The sequence below is a fragment of the Equus caballus genome, chromosome 17, assembly GCF_041296265.1.
Source record: "Equus caballus isolate H_3958 breed thoroughbred chromosome 17, TB-T2T, whole genome shotgun sequence".
NCBI lineage: Eukaryota > Metazoa > Chordata > Mammalia > Perissodactyla > Equidae > Equus > Equus caballus.
In genome coordinates this window covers 91,657,534-91,675,228 of record NC_091700.1, presented here as the reverse complement: position 1 = coordinate 91,675,228, position 17,695 = coordinate 91,657,534, and the positions used below count along the sequence as shown (strand labels likewise).

The 17,695-nt window shown below is 36.5% G+C and overlaps 1 protein-coding gene across 7 annotated transcripts in view; it reads right to left on the bottom strand.

Moving 5' to 3' along the window:
• Nucleotides 1–17,695, bottom strand: part of TPP2 (tripeptidyl peptidase 2) — a 75,762-nt gene that overhangs the window by 22,963 nt on the left and 35,104 nt on the right. For all 7 annotated transcript variants that reach the window (XR_011428080.1, XR_011428079.1, XR_002801098.2 and 4 more), the window contains exons 10-21: nucleotides 15,621–15,720; nucleotides 11,899–12,047; nucleotides 10,091–10,206; nucleotides 9,378–9,546; nucleotides 8,536–8,693; nucleotides 8,162–8,238; nucleotides 5,795–5,901; nucleotides 3,968–4,122; nucleotides 2,672–2,788; nucleotides 2,331–2,431; nucleotides 1,644–1,740; nucleotides 700–837 (exon numbers count right to left, since the gene is read on the bottom strand). Coding sequence is in view for 2 of the 7 variants with exons in the window: in XM_023621801.2 (XP_023477569.2) it covers nucleotides 700–837; nucleotides 1,644–1,740; nucleotides 2,331–2,431; nucleotides 2,672–2,788; nucleotides 3,968–4,122; nucleotides 5,795–5,901; nucleotides 8,162–8,238; nucleotides 8,536–8,693; nucleotides 9,378–9,546; nucleotides 10,091–10,206; nucleotides 11,899–12,047; nucleotides 15,621–15,720 (1,484 nt within the window). In the remaining 5 variants the exon portion in view is untranslated. The remainder of the gene's footprint in view (nucleotides 1–699; nucleotides 838–1,643; nucleotides 1,741–2,330; nucleotides 2,432–2,671; nucleotides 2,789–3,967; nucleotides 4,123–5,794; nucleotides 5,902–8,161; nucleotides 8,239–8,535; nucleotides 8,694–9,377; nucleotides 9,547–10,090; nucleotides 10,207–11,898; nucleotides 12,048–15,620; nucleotides 15,721–17,695) is intronic.

Sequence of the window (17,695 nt, the reverse complement as noted above, 5' to 3'; positions counted from 1 at the left end):
ATCCTGGGTGGAACATGGCACCGCCCATCAAGCCATGCTGAGGCGGCATCCCACATAACACAACCAGAGGGAGCTATAACTAGAATATACAACTATGTACTGGGGACTTTGGGGAGAAGAAGAAAAAAAAGATTGGCAATAGATGTTAGCTCAGGTGCCAATCTTTAAAAAAAAAAAAATTTAAAAAAAGATCTTTCTCCTTCAATACAACAGTGCCAAGCATGGTGCTTGGCATACACTAAGTGTTCAATATGCAGTTGTCCAATGAAGAAACAAATTTGAAAGTTCTGATAAACTGAAAACACTTGGCACTGTTGTAGTGCTCTTTATCCAGTTCAGACCAGGGATTATTTCAAGGTGCTCACATAACTAAGATGATCCGTTTCCAACCTTCAGATGGGTGGAAGCAGTGGGAAGGAAGGAGAAATTCTAAAAATAAAAAGGTATGCTGGCCAGTATGTGCAAGTGTCATCCCCACCCTCCTCAACCCCAAAACTTGTTTCAGCTGAACTACATGGCTGAAAAGTTGTCACAGACTGTTCCAAAACAGACAAGTGAGCTTCTAAGGGTGTGCCAAAGTACCAAATGCAAAACTCTGACATTAAAAAAACAACAAATAATACCATAACAAGAAATCAGGGATTCATTAGTTCAGGAAACAGCTTTCGTTAATTTTAACAATCACTGCCAATTTTATACCTGATGTGGATAGGCATCACCTGAACCCATCTGTCTTTTATTCTGGTCAAATATGATCCACAGTTGGCTGTCAAATTCTGATTCATATAATAATTCACAAAGTAGCGGGCAGCTTGGAGTTACTTCCCCACTCTTGGGCTATAAAGAAAAAAAGAATGAATACTTGACATGGTTTATATGATTTCTAATGGTGATGAGATTTTTACATTACAAGTACTAAAAATATTTTCTTGTGGTAACCAATTTTAAAAATGCAGAACCATCCAGTATTTTGGTACTAATAAAAGGTACTTCTCTTTACAAACTTTTAAAAATACAAACCTAGCTATTTGTATTCATTAATAAAGCAATATATATTCTTCAAGGACCTCTAATTACTTAAAAAAATTGAAATTTGACAATTCACTGAAATCAATCATCTGAACATTAAAACCAAATCCATATTATGCCTCAGTAAGAGTTTTACTGAAATCTTACTGATGTTACATGAACTCTTTGATCCAACATTTACACTAGTCTCATAACTACCTTCACCATTCATTCAACTGAGGAGTTATTGTGACGCCTCACTCTCTGACGTCTGCTTCCCAGAAAGCAATCAGGCCCACCACCATAATCAGAAGGCATCTGGCACAGACGAGACACCTAACCACCGGACAGGAGATACTGGACAGGTACCAATGAATAGGCATCACTGATTACAAACACTAAGGCTCCAAGGCCAGGTCACCAGTAAATTAGAATTAGTGACTTCAGACCTGAATGGTACTTAGATCATTACAAACCATAATTTCCCAAAGAATAATTTCAAATTAACCAGTGTTAATCACTCGATCCCATTTCATACACAGACACTGAATACATCATCCTCCCCATTTTTGATTTTATCATTTATAAACAAAAAAGTTCATTGTAAGGGTATACTTTATTATACACACACTTACTTGATGAAAGTTATATGTCAGGATCATCTCATAAAGTTGACGATTATTTGGCAAAACATCTCTTGATCCTAAAGGTTTTGTTTTTGCACTCAGTGGGCTGTAATTAGACAATTGCATAACTGATTTGAGTTCATTTAATGAGATAAATCTATAATCAACAAAATCTATAATATATCATCAGAAGTGACAATGAGCATTCCTAAACACGGTCCTTTTCAGTATATTTTATAACATTTAAATCACTAGCTTACATAATTCTTTACTGACTGAACCACAGCGACACACACAGTTTAAACTTTGCCATATTACAAAGGTAATCTTTTCATGATAAAAACATTTTCAAATGTCAACAATAAATATAATCGGATCCCAATACTAGGGTGACAATTGCTAACAGTGTTGAAGGACAGGTTTTGACTGCAGATAGTGCTCATTTGCCACAGGATGGGTCCCGCCAGGTGCCACAATAACAGCTTTACATACATGTTATTTAAGGCTAGACGCTGCTGCTGGGGCTGCCTCTCAAAGACCTGCCAGGATTCCTAGGCTGGAAAGTCATAAACTTAATTTTCATCTCTAGCATTCAGACGGATTTAAAATAATGACTCTTTTCAAAGAGTGTAGGAGATCCCGTGCACACACCACATCAGTACTCAACATCTGTAGCCCTAAAACATTCAAGGATACCGTAGTGTTTGAACCCAGCTCTTCAAAGTTATGCACGGAGCCAGATCTTCATATTTCAAGGAGGACTGAACATCAAATCGGTTGATTCCTTCCGATGCATGCTACAAAGGATATTTATCAAATTAGTTTCTCAAACTTTATTGCAAATAACTGTATCTTTAAACAATATTGAGACTAAAATAAATGTCTAATGCAAAGTTTATAAGCACCCACGAACAAATACTACCGTTATTTTCAGAAACACAAGTAATTTCCCTATTAAAGTTTAAATCCAACCAGTGAGACTATTTTTCAATAACACAAATGATTGATATTAAAAATGATGAAAATGTGGAACTCACAATGTTTAACTGAGGAGCAGTGCACACTATCCCATGGAAAGAAATGGTATAATCAATATTGACATCACTAAGACTTGCCCACCAACGAGCAATGCAAAATTCAATTGCTTTCCCACCCTGCAAAGAAAAATAAAAATAAATTATAAACGCGTAAATCCCTTTTCTCAATTTCCTTTGAATTATAGCATACAAATGGTAGGTGTTTGAAAGCAATTCTATGCTTTCAAACTTTTCTATTGGTACAGCAAGAAAATCCAAGGAACTTTTATCAGCTATGTTTGGAGCTGCACAAATCACAACTGCATAGATAGAATGCAGACATGTAAATCCACAAAGTTATTTACTCATAATCCTACACTGCTTGTCATAAAAGATCTGAGGCAGCTTTGAAAGCACATACAATAAAAAACAGTGAAAACAAACTAGAATAAAAACCTGGGACGAAAGGAAAAATTATTAAGAGTAATGACAAGAAAAAGGGTATTGACAGCTTTCTAAGGCATATTCAACAGCCACAGTTGAGTTTCAGGCTCAGAGCTGCCTGGCAACCAAAGCAAAATGAAATTATGGTCACTTACCTCTTCCTATTAAAAAAATTAAAAACAAAAACTGTCTCTAGCACTGAGTTTTAAATTAAGTGTTCTATTACTCAGCACATTAGAAAGTTTAAAGAGGCGTCATGTGACACTGCCACATACATGAACATAAGTGAAAGTAATCAGAAACATAAGAGATACAGGAAAGATCATATAACCAACTAAAAATACAGTATAGCAAGTTTAAGAAGAACATCAGTACATTCACCTTCCATGGAGGAAGGACTGGTCTTTCTAACACTACTAGTAAGAATGGAGACTGCCATACTTGACGTAATTTAAGTAGGAAGCAGCAGTAGCAGTTTCACCAATAAAGCAAATTAACCTCATGGATTCTTAACAATAGGGCATTAATAAAATAACCTAAGTGACATGTAGAAAAGTCTTAAATAAGGAAATAATCTACTGTATATGAGGAAACTATCTCAATCAGGGTCGACACTGCTAGGTGTCAGAATCTAGCACAGTAGCATTTTTCTTTGACAATTACTAAAGAGTTAAAAGAAGGTTAATATCTACCTCCAACTCGGTCTCAAGTATCCTAATTAGACTATGTATCTTCATTTATTCAGCATTAACAGAACACAAAGCCCCAATATGCTCTGAATACAAACTATAAAATTAAATTCAAATAGTCTCAGTCCATACCAAAGATGAAAAGAAATCGTTTTAGGATTTTAAACTATTAATTAAAACTTACCAAGACAGGAAAAGCCTCGGTCAGTGTTCCTTTTTCTGGAAGGGAACAAAACTTATAGAATTCATGACTTCGATATGCTCTTTGCTTCACAAGCTGTACTGCGTGAAGAACAAATTTGGCGGACACCTCAGAAGAACATGAGCACACTGTAACTTCTAAAATAAGAAATGAAGAAGAAAATTTTAAACTTGTAAGATTTAAAATGGCTATAAAATGGTTTTAATAATGCCTATTTGTTAGGGAATAATATATCAAGAATAAAATAGTATATTCAAATGAAATCTGCATATTCCTTAAAAACAAAGTATCAACAGAATATTAATAAAACTGAAGAGGTAGAAGATTTAGCTATGAAAAATACAGAAATCAGTATTAAAATGAACAATCACTATGCTGTAAACACCACGGAGCAGCAAGCTGTCCACAGATGGACAGAAAATTATCCTAATCAGGTACCTTTTAAAATCCCTCTCTCCTCTGTTGCTAAGTTCAACCTTTCCTCTTGTTTTAGCTGGAAACCAATCAATTCCTGATAAAGTAAAGAGGATTTTAATTTTAGAAACCTCTATTTGTTATCATGCCATTAGTATCTATTTATTCAATCTCACTGATAACTTTTCTTAGTCACTCCCTCTTGATTTATTTGTGCCTTGTTTTGCTTCTAGAAAGTCTGACCATCAGAACTACAAATGCTCAGCTTTATTCTGAGGCACAGCTGGAGGGAAGCCCAAATCACTGCGAAGCAAGATTGGCAACCTGTCTAAAGAACAGCTACCGTGACACAGGTAACTAACGCAAGGTCAAGTGGACACAGGCTCTGTGAACCTAATCAATGGTTAAGAATACAAAATCTAGTGTGATGACAGTATTTCCAATTATTTGAAACAGGAATCATCTGCAGTACCTTTCTTTTGTTTTTTTGCTTTGACTCATTCCCCCCCAGCTTTATTGAGAAATAACCAACAACACTGTGTAAGTTTAAGGTGTACAACATGATGATTTGAAACATGTATACATGGTGAAATGACTACCACAGTAAGGCTAGTTAACATATCCATCACTTCACATAGTTACCATTTCTTTTTTCATGGTGAGAACACTTAAAGTCTACTCTTTTAGCAAATTTCAATCACACAATACAGTATCATTAACTACAGTCACCATGCTGGACATCAAGCTCCCTCAAACTGATTCACCCTACAACTGAAAGTTCGCATCCTCTGACCAATGTCTCCCCATTTCCTCCACCCCTGTAGTACAACTCTAATTCAAGACTGCTAAATGCTCTGAGGTATTTCCATTCTGGATCATCCAACAAATTCTTATTAAAAAAACTAATTATTTTCAATGCCAACCTAAACAAACCATAATTAGGGCATTATAATTAATGACATTTACCATTAAACAAATATCAGATTCAATATTAATTAATTATAGATTTTTATTCTTTAATATTGTTAGCGCATATTTTGTCAGAGCCTAAGGTTAGACGACTTCCAAGGGCTCTATGTGGACGGCAGCCTGGAGTCGTTCAACACTGTGACTCTGACTCTAATCATTAACAGGTAAGGCAACATTCTAAACTAAAATCTTAAATATTAAAACATCTTAAGATAGCCTAGATGATTTGATGTATGAGCCAATGCAAAATAGTAGTACTAGATCTTAAAAAAGTTTTGAACCTAACACAAATATGGGGTGCCAGATACAGTATTGCTATGAGAACAGTATGTATTATCGATATACAAGCTTTATGTAGTCATCACCATAACAGAGACAGAATGTGCATAAAGATAGGTGGTCAAGATAGACTTTAATTTTACTTACCAGCCCACGTTGCACCCTCAGGAACCTCAATAAAATGCCTTCGAATCTGACCAGGTTTAAAATGTACATCTGTAAAGGCTAGATCATAGTGTGATGATTCACTTACTCTGAAAATTAATAAAAATAAATGATTAAATGTAACACTCTCATAAAAAAGGTTTATATTATAAGCCTACTGGCACTCTAGATTTTAACAGTCCATTAGAAATAAACACAGGGACTTAAAAGCTGGTTACAAAACAGTATGCAAAATATTATCTCAATTTTGCAACATGTTAGCAGAGAGAAATTCCGGATAGCCCAGTATAGATGCTTTTTCTACTTTTTGTCTATTTTATAATTTGTCCGTAAGACACACACACTCTATAAAAAAGCTCTCCCTCTTTTTCCGTGAAAGAAATGGTACAACATTCACTGGATTTTCCACCTACCACAGTCTAGACTCTAGTGAGTCCTACATATGGAAATCAAAGGTAATGTTCTGTGTCAAACTGTCTTGCAGCTGTGACGCTGGTATTAAATTAAACCCCTTTTGAAGTTTTGAAATGCTCCCCGACCATAAGGACACGGTAAACAAGAAACTACTGGGGCTGGCCCCGTGGCCGAGTGGTTAAGTTCGCGCGCTCCGCTGCAGGCGGCCCAGTGTTTTGTTGGTTCAAATCCTGGGGGCGGACATGGCACTGCTCATCAAACCACGCTGAGGCAGCGTCCCACATGCCACAACTAGAAGGACTCACAACTAAGAATACACAACTATGTACTGGGGGGCTTTGGGGAGAAAAAGGAAAAAAATAAAATCTTAAAAAAAAATTGCTTACAAGAATTAAAAAAAAAAAAAGAAGAAGAAACTACTTTCATAACATTTTTCTAAGAAATCAATGAAACCCAAAGGTCAAATGTATAATTATCCATATGGAAACCTAAGTATAAGCTAAGGACAAATTCTAGTCAGTGTGTCAAACATTTAATGAGTGCCTACTATATATGAGGCACTATTGTTAGGAGCCACAAACACAACAATGAATAAAATATTTTCCTTTGTCCTAGACAATCTAGTGGGGACAGAAAAACCATTAGAGACGTTTAACGTAACTAGCTCTGGGTAGACAGGAAGCGTAGGGAAAAAGAGATTGAAGAGGACCTGGTTCATGCAAAGGGACCAGGGAGAGCTTCCCGAAGGAGAGGGTGTCTCAGTGGTTCCTGAATCTTACATATCCCTTGTCTAAATTCCTCCTGGACTTGTAGGGAATATATGGCTGAGAATTTAACTGTTCTGCAATGCTTCCATGTGTATGTCACTTTTTACCTCCTCAGTTTCATCCTATGTTTGTTATGGGTTGAGACCTGTTGCATAGTTAATACTTACCAGTGTAACTAACTCAATAGAAACTGCTATTTCAGAACTTTTTATTATTTGCAGTATTCTTATAATTCCAATTTTGTCCTTCACCTACTAACAATTTGTTTTCTTTTGTATATTCTGTATAATGGGCTCCAATAGGAATGCGTGAGATACAGTCCCTGTGTCTTCAGTGGGCTCAGTCAAATGGGGTAAATTAAATTAGAAATGACAACATACTGCCTAAAGTCTGTACCGCAGGCATGTAAAAAATGCCACAAGGCAGCAAGAAGGGCCTCCCTTCACTCGGGGATGACTAGAAACGTGTCTGGTCATTACGTTAGGAGACAGGGAACTGAAGCAAAGGAAGCAGCTGTGCAAATGCATGGCGTCCTGAGGAAACCTGCAGGGTCACCAGCAGTGAGCTCACAGCCATGTGCAACTGGGTGGATGGAACGACAGGAAACAGCAGCTTGTGAAAGATCATTATTTGCCACTTAAGGAGCATGATCCCTGAGTGTGCCACCAATATATTTTATACAGGAAACAATACGATCCAATCTGAGTTCCTTGGTTCCAGGGTGGAAGACAAGATGGAATGAGAAGAGTCTGGAAATAGTAGGTGACTGGAAAAGTGGAAGTAGCAGAAGAAAACAGTAATCCCAGAGACAAGCAAGGAAAATGGGGTGCGGGTGGAAGGGGACCAAGCCACGTCAAATACTGCAGAGGGATCAGGCAAGATGAAGGCTAAAATGTTCTCTGAGTCAGGCAAGTAGGGGGGCATTGCCACGCTGGCGGAAAGCAGTGTGGTGCAGGGGTAGGGCAGACGACAGATGCCATCACTTATTCTCACAGTGAACAAGGAATACCATGACTCTACGTGCCACCTTGAACTTCAAAGGAAGGAGCAGAACTAAATCCCATTATCTAGTTCTGGCCTATTAATCCTTCGAAAGTTTGCACTATTTTCATAAATAGCCATTAAAAAATTACGGTTGACAGTAAGCTGTTGGTAACTTGTTACTTACTTTGCTGCTATAACTGCAGTAATTGGAACTCTGAACAGAGGACCTGCATTAGGTGATGCTATATCATAGCCACAGACCTTGGAAAAAGAATATTAAGTTTCAGTATCTGTAAATAAACTTTTAAAAGAGAGAGAAGAAAAAGAAAAAAAGGTGTAATATATTCACAGAAGAAATTAATAGTAAAATTTAAAGGACCTAAGCACAAGCTGACATTAATTTTCTGATGTCAGGTCACGTAATTAATGGCAAATAGCCTAAACAAGTACATGGATGACAACCCTCGACTAATTCAGACTAATGGGGAAATGGACTGCCACAAAAAGTACTCAAAGATTTTAAAGAGTAAAGAAGTAGAGATAAAGGTGCACCAATACCTCTGTGTAATGCAAGCCTTCTCTTAAGCCCCTGGGATCCACACGTATGTTTATGTGTCTACACTGATTCATGAGCTCCAAATGGCTGGGACACTGAACCCAAGACGAATTTGAAGTTAAAGCTAAATGAAGCTGAAGGGATATTTTTTCAGAGTTTTCTGGAATTAAAAAAGACCACAAATTAAAGATTAGTACTTTTTCCTTTTCTTCCATTTTAAAAAGTTTTATCTTCTCTGAAGAAAATTTAGCAAATGAGTTTGGTTGGTTGTAAAATGCACAAAGCATAGGCATCCAAAATACAGCTTACATAAAACAGTCACAGAAGTTTCCTTAAGTTTTAGTATGCTTGTGATCCATTGACATCCAACACTGCTACAACCTTAAAATAAGGAGTTTCAGTGGATATTTTTCATAACAGCATTTTATGGAAATGACTGCCAAGTAGACACTGATGATTATTTTGTTCACACCTCACTGAGCTGTGGCTCTCTTTGGCTGCTTCTACTTCCCACTTGCCAACCCAAAGCTTAGTGTTACATCCAAGTAGTAAAAGTGGGAAAGAACAGGAATTTGATGTTCTATTATCCACAATTTAATAAAACTGTGGGTCACTGAATGCCCATTTTACTGTTTTTCTCAATAGACACAATACTAACTGAACTACCACTGTATTGGGATCCTAATTACCATCAGATTTCCCCTAAAATCTTCTAAGATTTGAAATATGGTCAATTCATGTTTTCTCTTTAGAACATTAGCCCAAACAGTGTTTCTCTATTATGATACTATTCATTTGAACCATACATGTGAGCACTTGAGCTTACTGTCCATTTATTACTTACCCGTATTTTCTGGAAATACAGGTTCAATGCCAACACCATGATCTGAAGGTGCAGCCACCTGAACAGGATCTCGGAGGTAGATGCCACGGTTATTTCCAACAGTAACAGTGAAACCTAACTTATTAGCAAATGATGTATTCTGAACGAGGTAGTCATAGGCTTTATCAACCTAATTAAAAGAATACAACAGTAAGATACAAATGGTTGGGTCAAGAGAATGTCGTGTTGCAAATTACCAATCCGATTTCAATTACGGCAAAGTGCAAGCAAAAACTCAGTTTCCACATTCACTTCTCTAAACTACATGGTAACCCCAATCAAAAGGACAATTCTAGCTTTTTAGACAAAATACCAGTCTGACCCCTGGACTCACCTTCCACTCCACTCTCTATTACCCTCTTATTCCCAAGTGACCAAAGTTAGGAACTCTTCCATACGCCATTATGATGTACCAGTTTTTGCCCTCTACCTTTTTGCTTTAAATTTCCATCCTCTGCACGTCCTACATTTATTATATTTCTCTATCTTACTCCAACAAATTTGTCTTAACTACAGAATTTTTCATATCCTCTGCTTATAGTTCAGAGACAACTATGGCCAAATAATCTAGAATTAGATATACTCAATCATCACTATAACTAGAAATTTTATCCAGTAATAGCTAAGATATTATCTTAATGATTTACAACCCATTTTCATATAAACAACCATACCTGAATAATACCATGTCCTTGGGCAAATACTTCTATATTATCAGCCTTCACCGCGGTGTTTTCTAGAGCTCTTCTGACTGAATGAACTGTGTAGTTAACATCATTAGTTTTCAGACCTAAAGTCAAAAAACGAAAACAAGAAAGTACTATTAGAGAAGCTTACTACTTGAAACCTTTTCCCCTCACCAGGAGCAATAACATGTACATTCTCTGGTTTTAATGTCTTGTGTTTCAACACTCATTTTTAAGTCTTTAAAAATTTTTTTTTTTTAAACAGAACAATATGACTCAAACTGCTTGCATCACACAAAGACTTCATTCAACAAAAACCACTGCGTGCCCACTAAGCAAGGGCACAAACACAGGCTATGCAGAGGTAATATGCACGCAGGAGGCAGATACCTAAAGGCATTCGAGTGACATTTTCTTTCAAATACTGCTGGTCAAACAATATGGTCACTGGCAGTGGTTTTCAACCCAGCTGCATGTTATAACCACCAGAGGAACTTAAGCAAAAATGATGCTGAGGCCTCACTACAGACCAATTAAATGAGCATCTGAGACTGGGTCCCAGGCACTGATACTGATTAAACGCTTTCCTGGGTGACGCTAGGGAGCAGACAGGCTGGGAAGGACTGTTCTATGGGAAGGATGTAGAGGCGCCAATCCGTAAATCTCACATTAATGACTATTGTTAGAGATAAAAAATGAGTAATATAGCATTCCTGTCCTCGCCAGAGCTCATCAAACATGTAATCACCTACGATATTCTAAGAAAGAAGCAAAACAAACAGGGAAATATAATGTTCTAAGAGCGAATCAAGAAAGTGACCAATTTTGTCTGTGAGAATCCAAAAGAAGGGGAAGCTCTATCAGAGGGACAGACACACGAGTCAGCTCTTACAGAATGCACAGGAGTTTGCAAGGCCAAAAGACGGCAGGCATGAGCAACCTTGAAGTATCTTGTGAACTTGAAAAGCACTAGAAATGAGGGTGGAGAGTCCGGGATTGATTATAGGGACACTTCTGAGGTGGCATCTTCACGACAGCCTGGTTGCCCTAACTCTGAGTCCTAGCCAGCACCAATGCCACCCTATTTAACACTGTAAGCCTCCTGCACACCACCCTAGCAAGTCCTCCCTCCCTCTGCACTTCATTGTGCTCCACAGCAATACTGACTACCTTCTAATATAATAGAAACTATTTTAGTTTGTTCATAGTCTGTCTCACTCAAGGGTAATATAAACTCCACATGGGCAAGTATTTTTGATGTTTTATTCACCAATTTAGCCCCAGAGCTAAAATAATGCAAGATAGTCATTAATAGTCAATAAATACATGTGCTGACTGAATGAATACACATTCAAATCATTATCATCACATAAATATTCTCCTCCTCACACTTTACTCTGAGCCAGGACATCACCAATTCTACCACATTTTACCACCATGAGAGCTCCGGAAAACAAAAATATCTGTCTGCACTAAGGTAAGAAAAATTCATTCTATTATTTTTTATGGCTACTATCTGACTATTTTATGCTATGAACATAAAATTGTCTGGATACTTAACTCTTACTTACCCAAGTTTATAAATACATCATAGATTTTAGAACCAGGACTAAAGTGAACTATAAAATGATACATTTAAAATCCATTTTATAACGCCACTCCTATCTCATTAAGCAAAGTAATTAAACTGTAATTGAAATACATGTAGAATAACCCAAAAACTTACCATCACCTTCCTGGAAATGTAGAAGTGGTAGTAAAGTTAAACCATGGAGAGCACTAAGCCACGTCTTTACCTGAAAGTATCAGGGCGATGCCCCCACACGCATTGGGAGAAGACATAGACGTCCCGTTCATTAGCTGAGTTCCTCTCAATGTCCAGTTAGGAACAGAAGCAATGGCTCCTCCTGGTGCACTGATACTCACTCCAAGGGCTCCATCAGCACTGAACAAAAAGCCATTAAAGTTTGCTTATGATGGTGAAAATTGGATACACATGGGCATTCATGAAAAGGGCCACTAGTCAAATAAATTACAGTACAAGACCATGGACTATTTGCAGTCATTGGAATCAACGGGGAAATAATACACAACACAGCTATTTCTCCATCATGCAGCAATTTTTTTCCTTCAAGTGGACAAAATGTGTACGTGTGTGTGTGTCTGGGCTTACATGTGAAAGATATCAGGTATATGTATAGAGAGAAAACAAATGAACATCACTGCTCAGAATCCTTGATGAACGTACTTTTCTCTTGTAATAACAGAAGCTTTGCCTTTGTCTAAAGTCTAATATAGCACTGTCCAATAGAAGTATGTGGGACATATGTCATTTTAAATTCTCTAAAAGTCGCATTAAAAAAACAGTTAACAAGAAACTGGTGAAATTAATTTTAATATTATTTTATTTAATCCAACATATCCAAAATATAATATCAATATGTAATTAATAAGAAAAAAAATGAGTTAACTTATATTCTTTTTTGTGGTAAGTCTTGAAAACCCAGTGTACATTTCACTTACAGCACATCTCAGTTCAGACTAACCTCATGTGACTAGTGGCTGCCGTACTGGACGGCTCAAGCCCACAGAACTGCCTTGCTGTGGGCTTTGGCAAGGCAGGACCTAATGAGTCAAAGCCCGTAGAGTTCACCATCACATCATCACCAAACACACACACTGCCCTCTGCCCCAACTACAGGAGTAACACAATGGCGCACCACTTCCTCCTCCCCGGAAGAGTGGCCATAAACTCCCCAGATAGGCTGGGTCCCTTCTACCATTCTTCCCCGCAATGAGTGAACTATTTTTATTCCTGGCAAGGAATACTAGGGTAATTTGGTTCCACAATTTTATACAGGAAGCTCAATGCAATACAAATAGTAGCTTCCTCCTGAAATGGGCTGGTGGCACCCGCTTTAGTGAATATCTTAAAACAACTATTAGGTAAATACCTGTTGACTTGTAAAGATGTTCATACTGTATCATCGAGTGACAAAAGTAGGTTACAAAAATATCTGAACAGTGTGTTCTCCCGTTTATGCACACGAGAATGACTAAAAGAGTGTTCAAATGTCATCTGAATGTATTCTTTGCACCAATTATACTGCCTATCAATGTTCACAATGAGAATTTGGTATCTTATAATTTAAAAAAAAACTACAAGAGTCACGAATTCTGACTACTTTCTATTGCTCTCTATTAATTTTCCAGATAGTCTGTTAAAGTGGCTTATGAGAAACTATTTAATCTGTGTTCCGAAAATGGGTTCCATGAAATGTAAATAACTTTTATTAAAATAAAAAAATAAAATTTTTCTTATTTAAACCTTACAAATTCCTTATAAAAAACCTTATATAAACATTACATGAAATTTTCCTTAACAACAACAAACACACAGACACAGAGGACAGATTGGTGCTTATCAGAGGGGAAGTGAGTAAAGGGGTAAAGGGACACATTTGAATGGTGCCAGAGGGCAACTAGACTTTCAGTGGTGAACACAATGAAGTCTATACAGAAGCTGAAATATAATGATGTACATCTGACATTTAGATAATGCTAAAAACCAATGATACTTCAATTAAAAAAAAGGATAATAACAGAAACTATCTCATAATTTTGAGGTTTGATCAGATGAACTAAAAAAAAAAGTTACCTTAAAATAAAAAAAGGTCAGTAATATTTTTCACCTAAAAGACAGTATGTAACAAAAATTTGAAATGTTACATAGACATTATTTGGTAATCTGTCTTTAAGAAATATGCCATATCTGCAAACACCAGGAAGTCAAGTAAATTCTCTATGTCTGGCAGTCTTTCCTGACAAAAAGGATTTTTCAAATGGTGCTACACAACATACTCCGTTCAGTGATCATTAACCAATGTTTTATATTTCCTACCCTTTCTAATAATTAAATCTAATAATCAAACCATGTATTTCCAATAACAGTCCATTTATAGTATAGTAAACATGAAATAAATTCTCTCAACTCTTAGAGTGACTGGCTTGTGAACCAGTATCTGCTTTAATCCAAGCTTCCCTCATAATTCAGGAACTCCTTGTTTTCTTAAAACAGTTCTTTAAATGTTCTACATGCAAATAAGACTGAGAAAGGCTGGCTTAAACATTCCCCAGTATTTTGTTTTTATCCTGACTATAAGACAAAACATTTCAAAATCAATCTTAGACGAGAATTAACAAGTTTAATAATACTTTCATTAACTGAATATAAAACACAAAGCCTTTGCCCACTTTGACTCTCACCCCTGGCCACTCTTATTCAGTGATGTGGAGTTTTAGGCCAGTTAGTTGGGCTGTTGAGGGCAGTCTGTGGTGATGATACAGGCAAAGCTTGCTGATCTACATGGAGATCCATAGCCTAATTGTTTTCAGTGGCAAACAGTAAGAATAAACTATCGAAATAAGTTTATTTTTTAAAGAAGAAATTACCTAGAGAAGGCTAGACAGATACCCGTAACTCACAAGGTTAAATTTAGCATTACCAGATTTGATCTGATCCCAATCAAGTTCTCTAATCTTATCTTCCAATATTTCCTTTTATCTATTTTATGCTTCAGAAAAACCCAACTACTAGTTATTTCCCCCAAAAACCTTACACCAAAACCTGTTCATCTTTAGTTTATGATATTCTTGCCATATAGAACTTCTTTCTTCCATCTCTCAAAATCCTATCCATCCTTCAAGGCCAACTCCAACACCATCTCCTTCTTGAAGGGTTCCATTCAAACGGAAATGATGGCTCCCACCTCTCTAAGCCCATTGTGAACTCAGATCATGACCTGCTGCAGGCAGTAATGTATTTGCTGAACTGAATTCAGAGTCTGCTCTCTTTAAAAAATAACTCCAAAGAGGTAAAGGGATGAATTAAAATAGGCTTTATTTTCCAGAAGGTGTCTGTACCCATTGACGCATAATGAGGGATTATATAAAATAGGATTTAATATACCTCTTTCTCTATCTTGAGAAAGATAAGCAGTTCCTGGAATCAGATAAATATAGTTCAGAGGATTTCAGGGAACCAAAATAAATGAACTTCATTTATCAAATAGAACTTGCCTACTACGGACTGTTCCCAAAAACTGTTCGAAGTAGGTTATAGCTTCAAAAATGTGAACACAGGTATGTAGGCCTATAACTGGGAAGCTTTACAAAAGCTTATTCTTAGGGCTTTAGTTTCACCAAACTTCAAATATCAAAATTATTTCAAATGGCTTTCACTACTTTCTAAAGATAATCAAGTCCTTACTTTTTATTTAGATCCTTATCAGTGAAAGATTATGGGCACAGACATAGGAATAAACACTCAGAATAGTTATGTCATAACTGTATTTTACTTAATTATCTGTTTCCCTGACATGAGACTGTTAAAATGAAAATGCCGAACAAGCAAAAATTAATAGAAAGAACTAGTAAAATTACTGAAACTCTGCCTTTTGCCACCATGTAAAATTTAACCAAATGTTTCTAATAGTCCCATGTACTACTCTCAACCTACCTGGGGCCTCTAGAAGACCACGTGTATTGATTTGCAGGTAATTTCTCTCTCAGAGAATACTCAGCAACCATCATATCAGGAGAAACATAGGCACCAACACCTGTGGGATGGATTTCATTATTAACAAAAGGACACAAAAATGGATCCTAATTCTAATCCACTATTCACTGGGCTATGTGACCTTGAGTGAACTGCTTGATTTTCCTGTACCACAGTTCTCCCTCATAAAATGGAAAGATAAGAAAACTTAATAACCAAGGAAAGTTTACAGTGTCCCAGACATTATACTACATACCTTGCTTTTGGATATAAAAAAATCTACCAGGATTATTATATGGATTAAACATAATAATGTGCCTAAAAGTGCTTGTATGTGTAAAAGAAACAGAGGAGGAATGTATTTTAAACTACAAAATATAACTTCAAATTTAGAAAAATAAAGGACTTAGTTGACTGTCTTCATTTTTAAATGACCATTATATCCAAAATTCTACCCAGAAAGTTGGCAGTATCCCACGCCTTAAAAATATTTGGCTGTAATAATGAGCAAATAACAAAGACATAACATGCCACAATCTTCTAGAAAAATATGCAAATGCAGATTAATTAGAGAGACTCTGAAACACAGAATAAAGAGATCAAACTCAGTTCCTGCACTTTAGAAATTTGGAAACATGGCCAAGAGAGGCTGGAAAAAAGTACTAAACACACACGTGACTGGCAGAGACGAGACTTAGGATCCAGGTCCACGAGGATCCAGGTCCACGAGCTCCTAATTCTTCTTTATAACATACACATATTCAGAGTAGAAAACTGGGTAAAACGTGTGAATTAAAGGGATTTAGGTAAACAATGCTGCTACAAAACTGAAATAATTTTGCAAAATTTAGTTTAAAATTTCAATCAATCTGGGGATAAGAAAATGACCAAATACTAAGATTGCAGCAGAGCAGCGTACTTTTTGATCCTTAGGTACCTTTCAGATCTATTTTCTGTTTCATTTTAATTTGTGTACCTAAAATATCTAAAGAACTGGAATACACAACGGATATATCACGGGTAGGCACTGAACCCATGATTTAACACAATTACTTAAGCAAGAGGTTTTAAATTACATACAGTAAGCTATACTTGACTAAAATTTAGAAGCTATGAATAAAAGCATGTCCTATAAATCTAACATCACTGTTATTTTGAAACAAAAAATTATAAAAGGACTAGTTTCTAAACTTTCACACTCAAATGTTATTATATATCTATAACATCCATATCTGTAAACCTGTAATAACATCTGTACCCTCTATATATCTATGCAGTTATTGATACATACATCAGAAATACTGCTTGGGACCAAACAGTTTCTATAGTCCTGCATCCAATCACAAATGTGAGGAGGTATAACCTTATACTGATCTCACTTAAAAATAAACTATGTTAGTAATTCCTCAGATGAGGGAAACAATAGAAAGAATAAACAAATGGGACTTCATCAGACTAAAGAGCTTCTTCAAGGCAAGGGAAAACAGGATTGAAACAAAAAAACAGCCCAGTAATTGGGAAAAAATATTTACAAGTTATTTATCCGACAAAGGGTTAATCTCCATAATACATAAAGAACTCACACAGCTCAACAACAAAAAAAATCAAACAACCCAATCAAAAAACGGGCAGGGGACATGAACAGACATTTCTCCAAAGAAGATATACGGATGGCCAATAGACACATGAAAAGATGCTCATCACCACTAATCTTCAGGGAAATGCAAATCAAAACTACACTAAGATATCACCTTACACCTGTTAGAATGGCAAAAATATCCAAAACCAAGAGTGACAAATGTTGGAGAGGCTGTGGAGAAAAAGGAACCCTCATACACTGTTGGTGGGAATGCAAACTGGTGCAGCCACTATGGAAAACAGTATGGAGATTTCTCAAAAAGTTAAACATAGAAATACCTTATGACCCAGCCACCCCACTATTGGGTATCTATCCTAAGAACCTGAAATCAGCAATTCCCAAAGTCCCATGCACCCCTATGTTCATCGCAGCATTATTTACAATAGTCAAGATGTGG